General features: G+C 45.3%; 1 protein-coding gene across 4 annotated transcripts in view; it reads left to right on the forward strand.

Moving 5' to 3' along the window:
- lzts3a (leucine zipper, putative tumor suppressor family member 3a) overlaps nucleotides 1–17,039 on the forward strand; it is a 55,334-nt gene extending 38,295 nt beyond the window's left edge. For all 4 annotated transcript variants that reach the window (XM_078553970.1, XM_078553955.1, XM_078553946.1 and 1 more), the window contains exons 3-4: nucleotides 8,953–9,789; nucleotides 15,192–17,039. In XM_078553970.1, the coding sequence (XP_078410096.1) occupies nucleotides 8,953–9,789; nucleotides 15,192–15,899 (1,545 nt within the window). In that variant the 3' untranslated portion in view covers nucleotides 15,900–17,039. The remainder of the gene's footprint in view (nucleotides 1–8,952; nucleotides 9,790–15,191) is intronic.
- The last annotated feature ends 338 nt before the right edge of the window (nucleotides 17,040–17,377 follow it).

The following is a 17,377-nucleotide window of genomic DNA, read 5'->3' on the forward strand; positions in this document are numbered from 1 at the left end:
CCATTCGATAAGATCATGGCTGATCTGATTGTGGCCTCAACTCTATTTTCCTGTCAGCCCCCTATAACCCTTGAGTCCCTTGACACAGAGATATAATCAGACAAAATTTGACAACAAGACTAAGAAAGAGACAGGTGACCAAAAGCTTGGCCAGAGGTAGATTTTAGGGACTGTCCTATTGGAGGAGAGAGAGGCTGAGAGGTTTAGGGAGGGAATTCCAGAACAAAGGGCCCAGGCAGCTGAGAGGCACCTGACAATGGTGGGGTGAAAGATGTCACGGGTGCACTAGGCCAGAATGAGAGAAACTTGGAGTTCTTGAAGGGCTTTAGGCCTGGAGGAGATGACCGAGATAGGGAGGGATTCAACATGAGTATGCAAATTTTAAAGTTGAAATGTCTGGGGACTGGGAGCCAATGCAGGTCACTGAGTATTCAACTTTTCATGGTTCTAATAGTTTGGGTGTCACCAGTTTGTTGTCTGCTCATATCTCATTCACCCCAAGTTAACCAAATATCCTTCCGACTCTTTTTTTAAAAAAAATCTGTTCATCAACACAGCACTAACTGTATAATTTGGAAATCTGTTGCTTATATTCACACATCTGTCAAAGGCAGCAGTCATGATCTGAAGTCCTGTTTCGGATGTTAGTTAATGTTTTTTCCCCCACACGTCATGCCCTCCAGGTGCCTGCTCACAGCTCAGGTTAAGACACATGTTGGAACCTTGCTAATCATGCTTCTTGGAATTTTAAAAACCTGGATTATCACCTTTTCTGTCATGAAATCCAGTCTCTGTTCATAAGCTGGAGCACTAAATGCTGAACGATTCACAGAGGAACGTTGCCGATGTTTCAGCTGTCCAAAGCCCTTTAACGTTTTCCTTTGAAATAGTCTTCTCTTTCCTGTTAGTGCCTGGAGGGGGAGGAGTGAGCCACATCAATGCTGTGCCATGCTGACCCTTTACAGCACTTTTTGACAGTTGCACAGCAAGTCTGCTATAAGTGCTAATTGAGTCTTCATTCAGCCCACAGATTTAAATAAAATGCCCCCCTGAGGTCTGATTGCCTGCAAACTAATCTAGACTAAAGTACAATCCTTCACTTGACCCTTACTTGCCCTGCATTTAAATTACGTTATGTCCAAATGCTTGTCTAAATTAGAAGAAACTTTCTTTAGCCGCCAGGACTTGAAGATATGAAGACAGAGTCCCAGCAAAGTTGATTTGATGCTGTGGATTACTTTCATTAAATGATTTAATGTGGACTGTGAGCTGGATAGAAGATTGGCCAACTAACAGGAAACAGAAGGTAGCCATAAATGGGTCTTTTAGTGGTTGGCAGGATGTGACGAGTGGTGTGCCACAGGGGTCAGTGCTGGGACCTCAGCTTTTTACAATTTATGCAAATGACTTGGATGAAGGGATTGAAGGTATGATTGCTAAATTTGCAGATGATACATAGATAGGTAGGAAAGTAAGTTGTGAAGAGGACATAAGAAGGCTACTAGGGGACATAGGTTAAGTGGGTGGGTAAAGATATGGCAAATGGTGGATAATGTGGGAAAGTATGAAATTGTCCATTATGGCAGGAAGAATAAAAAGAAGCATATTATCTAAATGGTGAGAAATTGCTGAGCTCTGAGATGCAAAGGCAACTGGGTGTCCGAGAGCATGAATCACAAAAGGCTTGTTATCTTTTATTGAGGGGGGAATTTAATCTAAAAGTAGGGAGGTTATGCTTCACTTGTACAGGTCACTGTTGAGACCACATCTGGAGTATTGTGTACAGTACTGGTCTCCTTATTTAAGGAAGAATGTAAATGCAATACTAGCAGTTCAGAAAAGGTTTACTAGACTAACACCAGGAATGGATGGGTTGCCTTAAGAGGAAAGGTTGGACAGGCTAGGCTTGTATCCGCTGGAGTTTGGCAGAGTAAGAGGCGACTTGTTTGAAACAAATAAGATCCTGAGGGGTCTTGATAGGGAGAATGTGGAAAGGATGTTTCCTCCCGTGGGAGATTCTAGAAATAGGGGTCACTGTTAAAAATAAGGGGTCGTCCAATTAAGACAGAGATGAGAAGAAATGAGGATAGAGAGTTTTTGGAACTCCTGTCCTCAAAAGACAGTGGAAGCAAGTCTTTGAAAGTTTTCAAGGCAGAGGTCGATAGATTCTTGATAAACAAGGGGGTGAAAGGTTATTGGGAGTAGACAGGAGGTTACAGTCAGATCAGGCATGATCTTATTATCTGTCTGCACATGAGCCAGTGGAAAAGAAAATAAGGCAGAGTGTAAAACAGAATGCCCATTCTCTATCATTTGTTTCCCTGTTCCACCTCCTAAGGCAGATTTCTCCCCTAGTGCTTCCTGTGAGAGATGGGAGTTGGCTTTGAAATTTAGCCATACAGGGTTGGTCAGCAGAGGTGTTGGCTGGCAGAGATGTGAGGATAGGTGGTTATCATTGTGGAGGTTTTCTTGGAACCCTTTGGTGACTGGAGCCTATTTATATTCATGGATGGGATGAACCTATGATAGGATAGGTTTTATGTGATATGAACAGCATCTATGAAAGGATGGGCAAATGACTTTTTCTTAATCTACAGACATATGATACAGCCTCAGAAGAGGCCATTGTGGTCCATTTGGCCATTCACAAAGTTTAAAATGTGCTTCATACTACTCTCTTATAATGCTCATCCATTTCCCTGCCCAGTATCCTGTCCAGTTTCCTCTTGCGTTTGCTACCATTGTGTGCTATTATTACTTTCACAAGCAGGCTGTTTCAGATTTTCCCTTCATATTCATTCAAAGGATCGCTGGCAAGGCCAGCATTTATTGCTCACCCCAATGCCCACGAACAGATGGTGGTTAGCTGTCTTCATGAACCACAGCAGTCTGTGCAAGTGCCTTTTTTGTAGCAGTTTGCTGGTACTTGCCAGGCCATTTGGGAGGGCAACTATGTTGCTGCGTATCTAAAGTCACATATAGACCAGATTGGGTAAGGAAGGCACATTTCCTTCTCTAACAAACATTGTAAAAGCCCAACAGTTTCACTAACGATCGCACACGGCCTGCGGGGAGGAAGGGTTTTAATGGACCAATCACCCTTTCACATGCATTATTAATAAGTAGTTTAATGGGATGTGAATGAAGTAGAATTGGAAGCAAGCTAAAGGTTCATCTTTATAGTCCTGTCATAGAGCTTTAATGACCAGGACCTCATATTGGGAACTCAGTCCTGCCCCAGTACAATGTCCGATCCATTGTCACCGTTGGGAATAGCGTTGCCAACGCTCTGGGATTATCCTGGAGTCTCCCAAGAATGAAAGATTAATCTGGACACTGCTATAAGCAGCCCAGGAGGAAAAATCATAGGTGCACTAAAATCCATTGTGATTTCCTTCCCTTTTTTTTAAAAAAAAAACACTTGTGTATTGGTTGCATAAATATTGGAGATGGAGTTAAAAGGTTGTTTGACCTGGTGGGAGGTCATGTGATGCAACGTCCTGGAATATCTTTAATTGAAGTTGTCAGCCCTGAGTGGGAGTGATAATGAATCATATGTTTTCCCAGTTTCACTATTAAGACACTCAGCAAGCTCCTCCCAATAGCCACAGAAAGAGCTGTGTTAATTTAGTTGTTTTATTATTAGGCAAGGAAAGTATGCAACCCACATTATGTATGGAATGCAGCATTTGGAATACCTCTTGCCTGACAAGTTTAACAGCATTTAATGAATAGTTTGGATGAGGTTATTAATTGTCAATTATGCCATTGAATACAAATCATCCAAAGGTTCATTGTTTGATGATTATCTACAATCTGAAGTGGCTTATGATCTAATTACCAGAACTGGAGGCTCGTTCCTATGGTAAACATAGTGATGATAATACCTCCGACTCCCTGGTAACCATGCAGTGAATCCAGAAAAAACAAAGACAAGCGTTGGAGTTCCTATAGAACGTTGGTGTTGCCATCATTAGAAAAAGTCTTAAAACTGAAAGCAGGGACAGCAAATAAAAATACAGCTATCAAACACCCTCCCACTCTATCCTGTACATATCACTTGTAAGGTGCATCTCCTGGAACTGAGGAGAATGGATGAAATACTATGCAATCCACAGTGCACATCTCTCTACCTCACTTTCCTCCTTTAAGATCACTCCTTAAAATCGCTTTGACCAAGCTTTTGGTCATCTGCCTTTCTGTGACCTGGTGTCAAGTTTTGTTTGATGATGTTCCTGTGAAACACCTTGGGGTGTTTTACCAAATTAAGATAAGTTCATTTTGTTCCTTATGCACCAGGGCAATTGCATCAAAATGTTTCTTTAAATTCATTTTTTTTTTTCATTTGCTCTGTCTAGTCAGGAGAAATTGCTGCGTGTGAGAGCAAGCCAGTGATAGAAGAGAGGGAATAGACGAGCAAAGCAGAGATGGTGGGTGAGATTTTAATCTAACCTCCCTGTATGGATGGGGTGCAATGCTGGCTGTAAACCCCACCCGGTTTCACTCTCGGTTATACTCAAAGGAGAATAATCTTGTGCAAGGTGTAAGACAGACATTCCACACGAACCTGTGGGTTTCCCACCCAGCATGTGAGCTTAAAGTTAATCGTGTGTGGCTCTGGTGATTTGCCAGTCTGAAAGGCTGCCTACAGTGTGAAGGAAATAACTGCAGAGCTGATAAATTCAGCAGAGAATCTGACAGCTTTTATAACAAGAGTCCATCGCTGTTTGAATGAAGAAGATCTTTGGACGATTTCCAGGTTTGTGTTAAGCTGAGCGATATTAATTCAGCACAAACCAATGTACAGCATAATTAATTAATCAAGTGCCAGTGTAATTAACTAGCTAGCTTGGATAACTGATAATTTGAATTGTAGCCGATGCGTCAACCAATCATTGTCTTTACAGAGGTGCGGGTGGGAGTGGAGAGGGAAATCCCACCAACAGAGCTTTTAAATCAAATCTGCAAAAAAACTGGCATTCTGGCATACCATGCCAAATGGTTAGATGGCAGAAAAGAAATAATTTATAAAGTGCCGGCTTCACCTCCCAAAGCACCTTGCAGCCAATGAAGCATTTTTGTGTGGTCATTGGTGTGATGTCGGAAATATGGCAGCCAATTTGCGCACAGCAAGCTCCCGCAGCAATGTGATAATGAGCGGTTAATCTCTTTTGGGGATGCTGGGTGAGGAGTAGAGATTGGTTTACAGGAGGATGGGGAGGACTCCCCTGCCCTTCTTCAGAATAGTGCCATGGGACCTTTTTTTAACATTTTTTTTTGTCTTCATTCTAGGGATTATTGTCCATCCCTAATCACGCTTCAGAAGGTGGTAGTGAGCCACCTTCTTAAACTGCTGCAGTGCATGCGGTGTAGGTAAAATTAGAGTGCTGTTAGGGAGGGAGTTAACTGACGTTGATCCAGCGACGGTGAAGGAGTATCCAGTGCCTAAGTCAATTCCAGGAGGTCCGTCGAGTTTAATTTTTATTTGACTTTTCCATAGTGGCTTGCTAGGCCATTTCAGAGGGCAGTAAGAGTCAACCACATTGCTGTGGGTCTGGAGTGACATGTAGGTCAGACTGGGCAAGGACAGCAGATTTCCTTGGAAAACCACAATAACAACAACTGATAAACTGCCTTCAACATCATAAATGCCTTAAGGCACTCCACAGGACTGCTATAAAACAAAATTAGACACCGAGTCATGTAAGGCAATATTAGGGCAGATGGTCAAAAGCTTGGTCAAAGAAGCAGGTTTTAAGCAGCGTCTTAAAGGGTAAAAGGGAGGGAGAGATTTAGGGAGGGAAATCCAGAGCGAAAGGCTTCTGCAGCCAAAGGTACAACCACCAATCGTGGAAAAATTAAAATCGGAGATGCTCAAGAGACCAGAATTAGAGGAGCACAGATATCTCAGAGGTTTGTCAGGCTTGAGGAGTTTACAGAGATGAGAAGGGGCAAACCTATGGAGGATTTTGAAAACAAAGGATGAGAATTTCAAAATCAAACTGTTGCTTGACTGGAAGCCAATGTAGGGTCATTGAGTCAGTAGGCACAGGGGTGCTGGGTGAATGGGACTTATTGCAATTAAGGACATGTGCAGGAAACCATTCAGTTAAGTCCAGAGGTAACAAAGTTACAGATAAGGGTTTCAGCAGCAGATGAGCTAAGGCAGGGACAAAGTTGGTGTTGTGGAAGTGGAAATAGGCAGGGGCAACGTGTTTATAAGAAATAGGAGAGGGCCAAGTGTAAATCCTTGGGAGACACTAAAGGTAATATTGCAGGAGCAGGAAGAGAAACCATTGCCAGTAACACTCTGGTTAGAATTAAAATGGAACCAGTGAACCACAACTGTCACCGTGCCTCATGTGGTTGTGTGACCATAAATGGACACAGATTAGGATCAGTCTGGAGGGTGGGAAATATGCTGGATTGAGTCACCCTTGGACTGCTCGTGTGCCCTTCCAAATGGTCAACTGAAGAACTGCCAGGGCTGAGAACTCACCTGGAAAGAGGTCACTTGGTCCTATCACACAATGTACAGAAACAGAAAGGGTTAAGCAGGGGAGGGGATGAGAGAACTTTTTAAACAGTGCAGAAAATGTGGATGCACAAAGGTCATATCATTAGGTTTGGAAGCTCTGTAATACAGTTCATTACAAAGCCTTCATAAAATACAAGCATTACTCAAATCTGAGTCAAAGTTCTAATGTTTTAAATATCTGTGAACTAAATTTGACTTGACAGAAATTCAAATTAAGATGAGAATTCCAAGTGCACATTAAATTCCTGTGTGGTTTCAGTTTAAGCAAGCAGCTCATACTTGAACTGTATAAATTTTATATTCAAGACATCTTTTTTAAAATCATCAGAGCTGTCAACCATCAAATAGATGGAAGCAGCACCATCTCCTGGGAGATTTTGTACTAAGTTTAGCTGAAACTGTTGCGGTTGATGAAGGGTATTAATCATTCAGTGTTTAAACAGCTACAGGAGGGCACTGGGATCCCAAGAGTCTGTGCATTGGTACATTGCTCCTTAGTCACAGAAAATAGGCAAATGGTAACTTGTACATTTCTTGCTGGCTTTGCGCCCTCATACACATCAAGAGTTAGAGGAAAGAGGGGCTACAGTGTTGTCTTGATGTCAGCCTTTGACTCAGTGGTGGGACTTTTGCCTCTTAGTCAGAAGACAGTGGGTCTAAGTTCCACTGCAGGGGCTTGAGCATGTGATATAGGCTGGCACTTTAGTGCAGCACCGAGGGAGTGCTGCACTGCCCAAGGTGCCGGCTTTCAGACATGACATTAAATCGAGGCCTTCTCTTCCCCCTCAGCTGGCAGTGAAACATCCCATATGGCACTATTCAGAAGCAAAACAGTGAACCCATCTCCGTGGTGTTCTGGTCAATATTTAACCCTCATCTGTTCATTATTGCTGTTTCTGGGACCTTGCTTTGTGCTAATTGGCTGCTGTCTTTCCCTGCATTACAACGTGGCTACACTTAGTACTTCATTGACCCTAAAATGCTTTGTGCTGTCCTGAGGTTGTGACAGACACTATATAAATGCAAGTTATTTTTTCTTTTATGTCTTTAATGAGCACCATTCACACCTAACTTACAGGAGGAGGAGTGGTCTAGTACAGAACTTTGAGATGGTGTTTTATTGACATTAAGTGAGATATACGACAAATAGGTAAATGAGCAGAGGTTCATCACAAAACCAAAACTGGCTGCTGCCACAACCTAATTCTCCATCCCTGGACTCTCTTCCTCTGCATGAGATCTTTTTCCTCACGCCTAGATAGAGCACGCCAGCTTGCATGGCCACCATGTATTTTTATATCTCCATTCTAGACTGAGAAGTGGTTATGTTTATCTTAGGATGCAGTAGTATCGAACTGTCAACAACCACATTTGTGATGGCAGGCACGCACTGCAGGCAGCTTTATTATACAGGAGTTTTCTGTATGCACCAAATGCATGTTAAGGATGTGAGTAAAGGAACAGTTTCAGGTAAAGCTTTGATGTAAAGGACACTCAGAATCACTGAATCTCACAGTGCAGGAGGCGGCCGTTCAGCCCATCATGCCTATGTTAGCTCATTGAAAGCTGCCCTCTGCACTTTTTTTTTAACGGCGGTATAGTTCGAAGTAAGGATGGTGTGTGATTTGGAGGGGAACTTGCAGATGTTGGTATTCCCAAGCATCTGCTGCTTTTGGCCTTCTAGATGAACATTAAGGTTGGGGGTTTGGAAAGTACTGTTGAAGGAAGCTTGCTGAGTTGCTGCAGTGCATCTTGTAAGTACTACTATGCGACAGTTACAGTTTACATTATAAGAACCCTCAGCCTCTGCACCTTTGGTCTAATCCCTGTCCTTCACATCCCATCAGAATCAGATTCAGGAACGTTTTGAGCTGTTGGTTGGTGATTGTTTTCTTTTTCGTTTTCTCCATTGGGTGGAGTGACATGTCTGACTGAACAGTCCTTTCCCTCATTATTTGAAGGCACAATGAGGAAAGTAGGAGCATTTTCCTGGCTCAGTTAAGGTACAAGTTCAACCTGAATCCAGACAGGATCCAACCTGAATCTGGAGCAAAGCAGAGTCTTGCTTCACTTCGTTCCAGAGTCCGGTCAGATCTTCACTCTGCATATCTACTCCAGGAGTTTAGCATTGGTGCAAAGGGGACCTTACTTCACAATGATGCTAGAATTGATGATAGCATTGTGGTATCAGCAAGGAGCCTGGCCAGTCCTGTGGTTTCCTGTTCATTAGGGTTAAGTTTGGCAGTTTCTGCTCCTGATGGATGAGGCTGTACACCAGCAATGCAATTTACAAAAATGGTCTTACAGTGTAAATGCAAACAAAATGTCAGTGGTGTTGGATCGTGATGCGTTAACGTGAACGGTTTCAATCAGTCATGATGAAAAGTAATGATGCATCTCTCCTTCCTCTACAGAACAGCGAGTCATTGATTAGGCCCTCAGCTTTCAAGCCAGTTGTCCCCAAAAACTTCCACTCCATGCAGAACCTCTGCCCACCACAAAGCAATGGAATTATAGACAGCAGGAAAAGCCTTAATGCTCATCATACCAGTAGCAACAGCCCTTCAGGCGGGAGAGCTGGGTTGGACAAGGCAGGCCACAGTAGGACTATAAACCATGGCGGAGGCATGTCTGATTCTGGCCGCAACTCACTGACCAGCCTTCCTACCTATGGAATGGGTTACAGCCAGCACATTGGGCCAATGAGTGCGTCTACAAGCCACATCAACCGTCTAGGAACTTCATACGGAGAGAGGGGAATGCTGGGCTACAATGGAATATCTACCTCCGATAGTGGACGTTCTTCCAGTAAAAGCGTAGCGTCATTCAACAAACTTAATCATATGCAGGAAACACTAACATATCACTCACCGTCTAACGATGATATCATTCAGGACCTTGAAGACCGGTTATGGGAGAAGGAACAGGAAGTTCTCCAGATGAGAAGAAGCTTGGACAAGAGTGAAGCGGCCATAGTGCAAGTCTTTGAGGAGAAGCAGAAGATATGGGAGCGTGAGATGGAGGACCTGAAGCAGAATTTTGCAAACAAGCTCCAGCAGGTGTCCAAGAAGGCACAGAGAGCCCAGCAGGCCTTACAGCTTCAGATCTTCAAGCTCCAACAAGAGAAGAAGAAACTGCAGGAGGATATTGGACAGTTGCTGCAACAGCGAGAAGAGCTGGAGAAAAAATGCATGACTTTTAAGAAAGAGCAATCCGAACTTCTGCCCAGACTTGAAGAGACCAAATGGGAGGTAAGGGACAGTTATCATTAAAGTCCCGTTATGATTCCAGTGACTTCCCACTTTATGTTCACTCACTCTGAATGTTGCCCCCACAGAGGACAGTTCACAGCTGAAAGAGCCAACCACTGGGTCTCTGCAAGTGCTCTACTCTCTGATTCCTCCTGATACCATATTAGTAACCGAGAATGCTTTGCATATGGCACTGTTACATAGGCCATGTAGTCTCCACCAGTCAATGTCAAAACACATTGTGGGCCTGTAAGAGCAAGAGTTAGTCCATTTAACCTTCCGGGCCTGCTCTGCCACTCAATTAGACCTATACCATTTACCTGCCTTAGCTCCATGTCCCTTGATGCCCTACTTAACAAACAACACAACTTCTATAGGGCCTTTAACATAATGAAACTTCCCAAGGCAACTTCACAGAGACATTATAAAACAAAATATGACACTGAGCCACATGAGGAGATATTAGGTCAGATGACCAAAAGCTTAATCAAAGAGGTTGGCTTAAGAAGAGTCTTAAAGGAGGAAAACGAAGTGGAGAAGCAGAGAGGTGTAGTGACGGTATTCCAGAACTTAGGGCCTATACAGCTGAAGGCACAGCCGCCAAGGTGGAACACTTATTATTGGGAATGCACAAGAGGCCAGAATTAGAGGAGTGCAGACATCCCAGAGGGTTGTGGAGTTGGAGTAGATCACAGGGGTAGGGAGGGACAAGGTCATGGACAGATTTGAAAACAAGAATGAGAAATTTAAAATCAAGAAGTTTCTTGACTGATGCCTCATAAGTCAGCAAGTACAGAGGCAATGGGGGAACAGGACTTGCTACAAGTTAAGACATTAGCAACATGCAAAACAACAGAAGCAAGTGATAGACAGAGCTAAGTGATCCCACAGCCAACGGATCAGATTAAAGTTCTGCAGTCCTGTCACATCCAGTCATGAATGGTGGTGGACAATTTAACGACTAACCAGAGGAGGCTCCATAAATGCCCCCATCCTCAACGATGGCAGAGCCCAACATGCCAGTGCAAACTTTGCTACCAACTTCAGTCAGAAAGGCAGAATTGGTGATCCATTTCGGTGGCCTCCTGAGGCCCCAAGGTCACAAATGCCATTCTGCAGCCAATTTGATTGACTCCACGTGATATCAAGAAACATCTGAAGGCATTGGATACTGCAAAGGCTATTTGCCCTGACATCATTCCAGCAATAGTACTGAAGACTTGTGCTCCAGAACTAGCTGTGTCCCTAGCCAAGCTGTTCCAGTACAGCTACAACACTGGCATCTATCCGGCCATGTGTAAAAATGCCAAGACATGCCCTGTCCACAATAGGCTGGACAAATCCAATCCAACCAATTACCACACCATCAGTCCCATCTTGATCATCAGTAAAATGATGCAATGTATTTCCAACAGTGCTATCAAGCGGCACTTACTCAGAAACAACCTGCTCACTGACACTCAGTTTAGGTTTTGCCAGGGTCACTCAGTTCCTGACCTCATTACAGCCTTGGTCTGTAACATGGAAAAGAGAGCTGAGTTCCAGAAGTGAGGAGAGAGCATCCACCCTCGACTTCACGGCAGCATTTGACTGAGTGTGGCATCGAGGAGCCCTGGCAAAATCAAAGTCAATGGTGGGGGGGGCGTTGAGAACTCGCCACTGGTTAGAGTCATGATGAGCACAGAGCTGGTTGTGGTTGTTGGAGACCAATCATCTCAACTCCATGACTTCACTGCAGGAGTTCCTCAGCTGCTTGTAAGTCAGTGAGCACAAGGGTAAGTGGTGAATTTGACAGCAAGGTTTTGGATCACACCAAGTTTACAGAGGATTAAAATGTGGGGGTCCAGAATAAAACATATTGGATTAGTCAAGTCTTAAGGTAACAAAGGCAGGAATGAAGATTTTAGCCGCAGATGAGCTGAGATGGGGGTGTGAAGTTGGTCGATGTTACAGAGGTGGAAATAGGGGGACTTAGTGATGGCAGAGCTATGTGGTCAGAAGCTCACCTTCAGATGTGGCACCAAGGTTGAGAACAGAGTGGTTTAGTCTCAAGACTGTTGCCAGGGAGAGGCATAGAGTCAGTAGCTTGGAAACAACATTTGGAATGGGGACAAGAGACGATGGATTCAGTCTTCCTGATATTCAATTGGAGGAAATTTCTGCTCATGTAGTACAGGATGCTGGATAAGCAGTGGAGGGGACGAGAGAGGTGGTGGTGCGGCTACAGTTGGGTTTGACAACATACATGTGAAAACTAATGCTGTTGCCAAGGGGTAGCAAGTAGGTGACAAATGGGTGGGAGGCAAGAATAGATCATTGGGAGATACTTATTGTCCTCTAGCACAGTTACAAAAATAACTTTAACCTTGAAAGAAGCAGAACTTTTCCTGTTAAGCAAGAATATTAGGACTGACATAAGTGACTTTATAATTCATACATGCTTTCAGCTATTGCTGGGTGTTTGAATGAGCTTTCAGCGTCAATTACCCCACAAGTTTTGCTGAGTTACTCATAACCACGTGACTCCTGTCCTATTTTTGAGTGCAATGCTTGGTCTAGTGAAACGGTCATTAGGCCCCTTGAATATGTTAATTGGGAGTTGCTGAGCCCTCTATTAATTTCTGGACAAACTGTGTGTAGCACCTCCTACTGGAGACAGAGAAGAAGTCATACTCTACTCAGAACATTCACTCTGTTTCTCACTCCACAGATGCTGCCAGACCTCCTGAGTATTTCTGGCACTTTCTGTTTTTATTTCAGATTTCCAGCTTCGGCAGTATTTTGCTTTTATTCAAGCATCCCGTATGCCTTCTTGACCACCTTATCTACCTGTTCGGCCACCTTCAGGGACACTTTATGCGGCAGCTACCCATGGTTCTTTTCTCCTCTCTGCCTTTTGCCAAACATGATCTTATAAACATGTGAACAGTGAGGGAACAGGAAAAACTCCCTCTGGTCCATCCAACCTGCCCCCAGACAACAGTGATGCCTTAGGATTCACACTATATACACTCTCCATACAAATGCGAAATACTGCACACGCTGAAAAACTGAGATGAAAACAGCAAATGCTGGAGATATACAGCAGGCCTGACAGTGTCTGTGGAGAGAGAAACATAGTTAATAGGTCGATGACCTTTCTGGAGGCATTATTCCAGTGCCCTGACCAATTTTTATCCCTCCCCTTAATCACATCACAGAGGCAAATTACCTGGTCATGATCACATTGCTGTTTGTGGGAGTTTGCTGTGAGCAAATTAACTGCTGCGTTTCCTGCACTGCCACTTCAAAGTGCTATGTAAATGTGAGTTTTCCTTTTTTTTATTGAGAGATTTTTGCTAGACCTGATGGCCCCCTCCATTGGTATAAACAGAACAAAGCACATGGCAGCTGGCCCACACATACCCAGGAGCTGCTAGCAGCCTGACCTATACCTTTATTACAGAGAAGGCTCTCAAACTAATTCTGCAACACTGAGCTCTAATTAATACTGACCTATTTATATGACAAGGAGAAGGTATAGGAGAAGGCCATTCAGCCCCTTGAGCTAGACAAGATATAAATGGATAAGTGGACCAAGGTAGGTGGATGGAGTTAAAACGCAGATCAGCCTTGATCTCATTGAATGGTGGAGCAGGCTCGAGGGGCTGAATGGCCTTCTCCCACACCTTCTCCTTGTCATATAAATAGGTCAGTATTAATAAGAGCTTAGCGATGCAGAATTAGTTTGAGAGCCTTCTCTGTAATAAAGGTATAGGTCAGACTGCTAGCAGCTCCTGGGTATGTGTGGGCCAGCTGCCATGTGCTTTGTTCTGTTTATACCAATGGGGGTACTATTAACGCATCTCAGGTTATCTTCAAAATGGCTTACCGCATAGTGGGCAGAATTCTGCCCTTGATGGGCGGGCGGGCGGGCCCCACCGGCTCGGCGGCAGGCGGGCAGCCGATCGCCACCGCCGAAACGGGCCTCGCCACCATTTTGAGTGGGTGGGCCACCCGACAGGAAGCCCTACGCGACCTATTTATATGATGGGATTCCCCATCTGTCAAAGTGCACTCTTTCGTGCATGCGCACAAAAGAGTGCACTGCTTCCTGAGACTAAGTGCTGTTTCAGGGAGAGCACTGGAAGTTTTATAAACTTAAAAAATAGAAAAATAAAAAAATTATTAACATGCCCCCCTCATGTGACAATGTCACACGAGATGGGACATGTTAATAAATATCACATAAAGTTTATTAAAGTTTTTTAAAACAGACATGAAACCTCATCCCGCCAAGTGGACGAGGTTTCATGTTTTTCCAGAAACCCGCCGGGGCCCCTGGCCTGCCCGCCAGCCTTAAGGTTGGACGGGCAGGGCCTTTAATTGGCTTCATTATCCTGTCAATGGTCTCAATTGGCCATTGACAGGTCGGCGGACGGACAGCTGATTTCGCTGTCCGCCCGCCTTCCTGAATACTTAAATGGGATGGGATGATGTTGGGGGTTCCTCCTGATGTCATCCCGCATCATTTTCGCGTCGGCGAGCGGGCCCCGCCCCCAACTCGCCGACGGAAAAATTCTGGCCAATAAGTCAGCACACTGACATCACTTTCTGTCAGGCCAAGGTGTGAAAAATAATTTCAAGTCACTGGCGTTTTATTTAATGACTGTTTTTATCGGAGATCATAGAATCTTACAGCGCAGAAGGAGCTCATTCGGCCCATCGTGCCTGTCCCGGCTCTTTGAAAGAGCTATCCAGTTTATCCTGCTCTAGCCCAAGAAAATTTTCTTTTTTCCAGTATTTATCCAATTCCCTTTTTGAAAGTTAGAATTTGGTTCCATCATCCTTCTAGGCAGTGTGTTCCAGATTATACCAAACCCCTGTGTAAAAAAAAAAAGTTTCCTCTGCCACTCCGTCATTGGAAATGGTTTGGCCTGCATTGTGAGCATCATTGATATGCAAAACTTTAGGAGTTAAACGGATGCTTTTTTTATTTGTCAATATGACCTCAAAGACATAATGAGAGCCAATATCGAGGCTTTTGACCATGATGTAAGCGTAACAAAATGACTTTTTGTTACACTTCTGTTTGTCTTACTCCTCTGATCTCAAATAACAACACCTTTTATCAATATAACAACTCTAATATAATTAAATGTCCCAAGGCACTTCGCAAGAGTGTCATGATGCAAAATTTGATAAAGAGTTGCATAAGGAGACATTAGGGCAGATGACCAAAATCTTTGATCAAAGGGGTAGGTTTTAAGGAGCATCTTACAGAAGAGAGGTGGCGAGGTTTTGGAAGGGAATTCCAGGGCCAAGGGCCCAGGCAGCTGAAGGCACGGCTGCCAATGGTGGAGCGATTAAAATCGAGGATGCTCAAGATGCCATTTTTCTCACGCTCTCTTTATTTGCCTCAGGTATGCCAGAAGGCTGGTGAGATCTCCTTAATGAAGCAGCAGATGAAGGATTCGCAAGCAGACGTGGCCCAGAAACTGAATGAGATAGTGGCATTAAGGACACAATTAAAGGAGGCAACATCAGCGCTGAGGGCCAAAGAAGAGCAGGTCCTCACGCTGAAGGACTCCGTCAACGCCAAGGGCATAGAGCTGGAGGTGTGTGAGAACGAGCTGCAGAGGAAAACCAGCGAGGCCCAGCTCTTGAGGGAAAAGCTAGGCCAGAACGAAACGGAAATTTCAGGGTTAAAGCAGGCCCTGGCCACTGCGGGCCGCCAGAACTGGTGCAGTGAGGAGCCGCCCGAGGAACCAAGGGACCAGCTGGCCTGCGAGAGCGACGAGGCGAAAATGCAGAGGCAGAACGAGGACGCGGTGAAGACCTTGAAGAAGCAGATCGAGCGGCTGCAGGGGGAGCTGAGGCTCGAGCGACAGCAGCACGAGCAGCAGGCCACCCACTTTGAGGAGGAGAGGCAGACGTGGCAGGAGGAGAAGGAGAAAGTCATCAAATATCAGAAACAGCTGCAGTTGAACTATGTGGAAATGTACCAGAAGAACCAGGCACTAGAAAGCAAACTTGACGAGATAAGCTCAAAGGCCAATTCTCCCACAGCCGACGAGATCAAGCAATGGACGCCATCCCGGCTCGAACGGATAGAATCGACCGAAATATAATCTGTGCGAATGACTGTACACTTCATATTGATGTATAAGTGGGACCATTTACATGTTTTGTCTAAACCTATTTGTCTGTTAGATTCTCAGCCACCCGTGTGTTTTGTTTTTCATTTTAGCGCAATGTCTGTCATGGTATGATTGAATCCAAAATTTGGCCTCCACATTTTTACTTTTTGAAACTGGGTGTGGTCTAACCATCATGGCCCTCGCCCACCCTGCCCCTACCCCCTCCACCACCACCACCTTTACAGTGATACTGCATTTCCTTTATGTTTCTGTTCCTCAGCAGCTGGGGGTGGGTTGGGGGAAAGGTGGGGGCAGGATGGGGAGAAGGGGTTGTTTAGGTGACTTGCTTCCTGGTTTGTGGCAAACGTGCTAGTGCAGCCATTCCCTGCTTGGCATTCTGCCACACCCCGGCACTGCCCTCGTCTCCCCGAGTTCTGGGAATCCAACAACCAACCACAGAAAAACAAAATACTTGCGGATGTTGGAAACCTGAAATGGAAACAGGAAATGCTGCAGAACTCTCCTTGGGGCAGGCAGCTGGCTTGTCCATGAATCATTCCTGTCCTCCGCCCTATCACAGACTTTCCCCTTTTCATTCCTTCCTCCCTCCATTCCTTCCACCTTCTGCCCCTTCCCTTCCCCCTGACTGTGCACTTACTTAACAACAGTTTGTTCTCCAATATCATCTCGCCCTGGTGAAAGGTCATCAACCTGAAGTGTTAACTCTGTTTCTCGCTCCACCGATGATGCTGCCTGACCTACTGAGCCTTTTCCAGCGTCTTCTGTTTTTATGTCAAATTTCAGTCACGTGTTCCAATGACTTATCGCCCAGAAACATTGATCGGAAATTTCCCTGCCCCCACGAGTGGACGGGAAGATGAAGGTGGGTGTAAAATCAGGTGGCCAGGCAGGGGCACCACGCCTGTTGCCTACCTGCCTCCGCTGGGATTTTACCAGTGGAGGGTTAGGTGGCAGGCAGCCCTTTTGCCCTTGGGCCAATTGAGGCCTTAAGTGACCAATTAATAGTCACCGAAGGGCCACCTCCCACCTCTGCAGGTATGTTACCATCCATGGAGGGGTGCCCAACACGTGGTCAGGCTGCCGGCTAACCCTTGGTGGCGTGGGTGTAGGCTTGCGGCTTGCGGGGGTGGGGGACTCTCCTGTTTGGGCACTGTCCAACAGAGATTCCCCCTCCCCCCGCCCACCCAATGGTGATCACCGCCCCCACTTGCTTCCCCCTCCCCAGCCTCCCGATCACGATTCCCCATTCCCCTTGCCAGGGCCTGGCTGACCGGACCTGGTGAAACCGCCCCAGTCTGGCCTACATGCTGCTCTTCGTGAGGGACTCTTTGTAGTGCCAGCAGTGGCCACCCCTCATGGTGGCACTGGAGAGCTGCTGGCCATCTGATATGCTGGCAGCTCTCAGAGGTGGAACATCCTCCCCAGATGTGACTGGAAGCCATGACCTG

This window comes from Cetorhinus maximus, chromosome 1 (assembly GCF_964194155.1).
Source record: "Cetorhinus maximus chromosome 1, sCetMax3.hap1.1, whole genome shotgun sequence".
Lineage (NCBI taxonomy): Eukaryota > Metazoa > Chordata > Chondrichthyes > Lamniformes > Cetorhinidae > Cetorhinus > Cetorhinus maximus.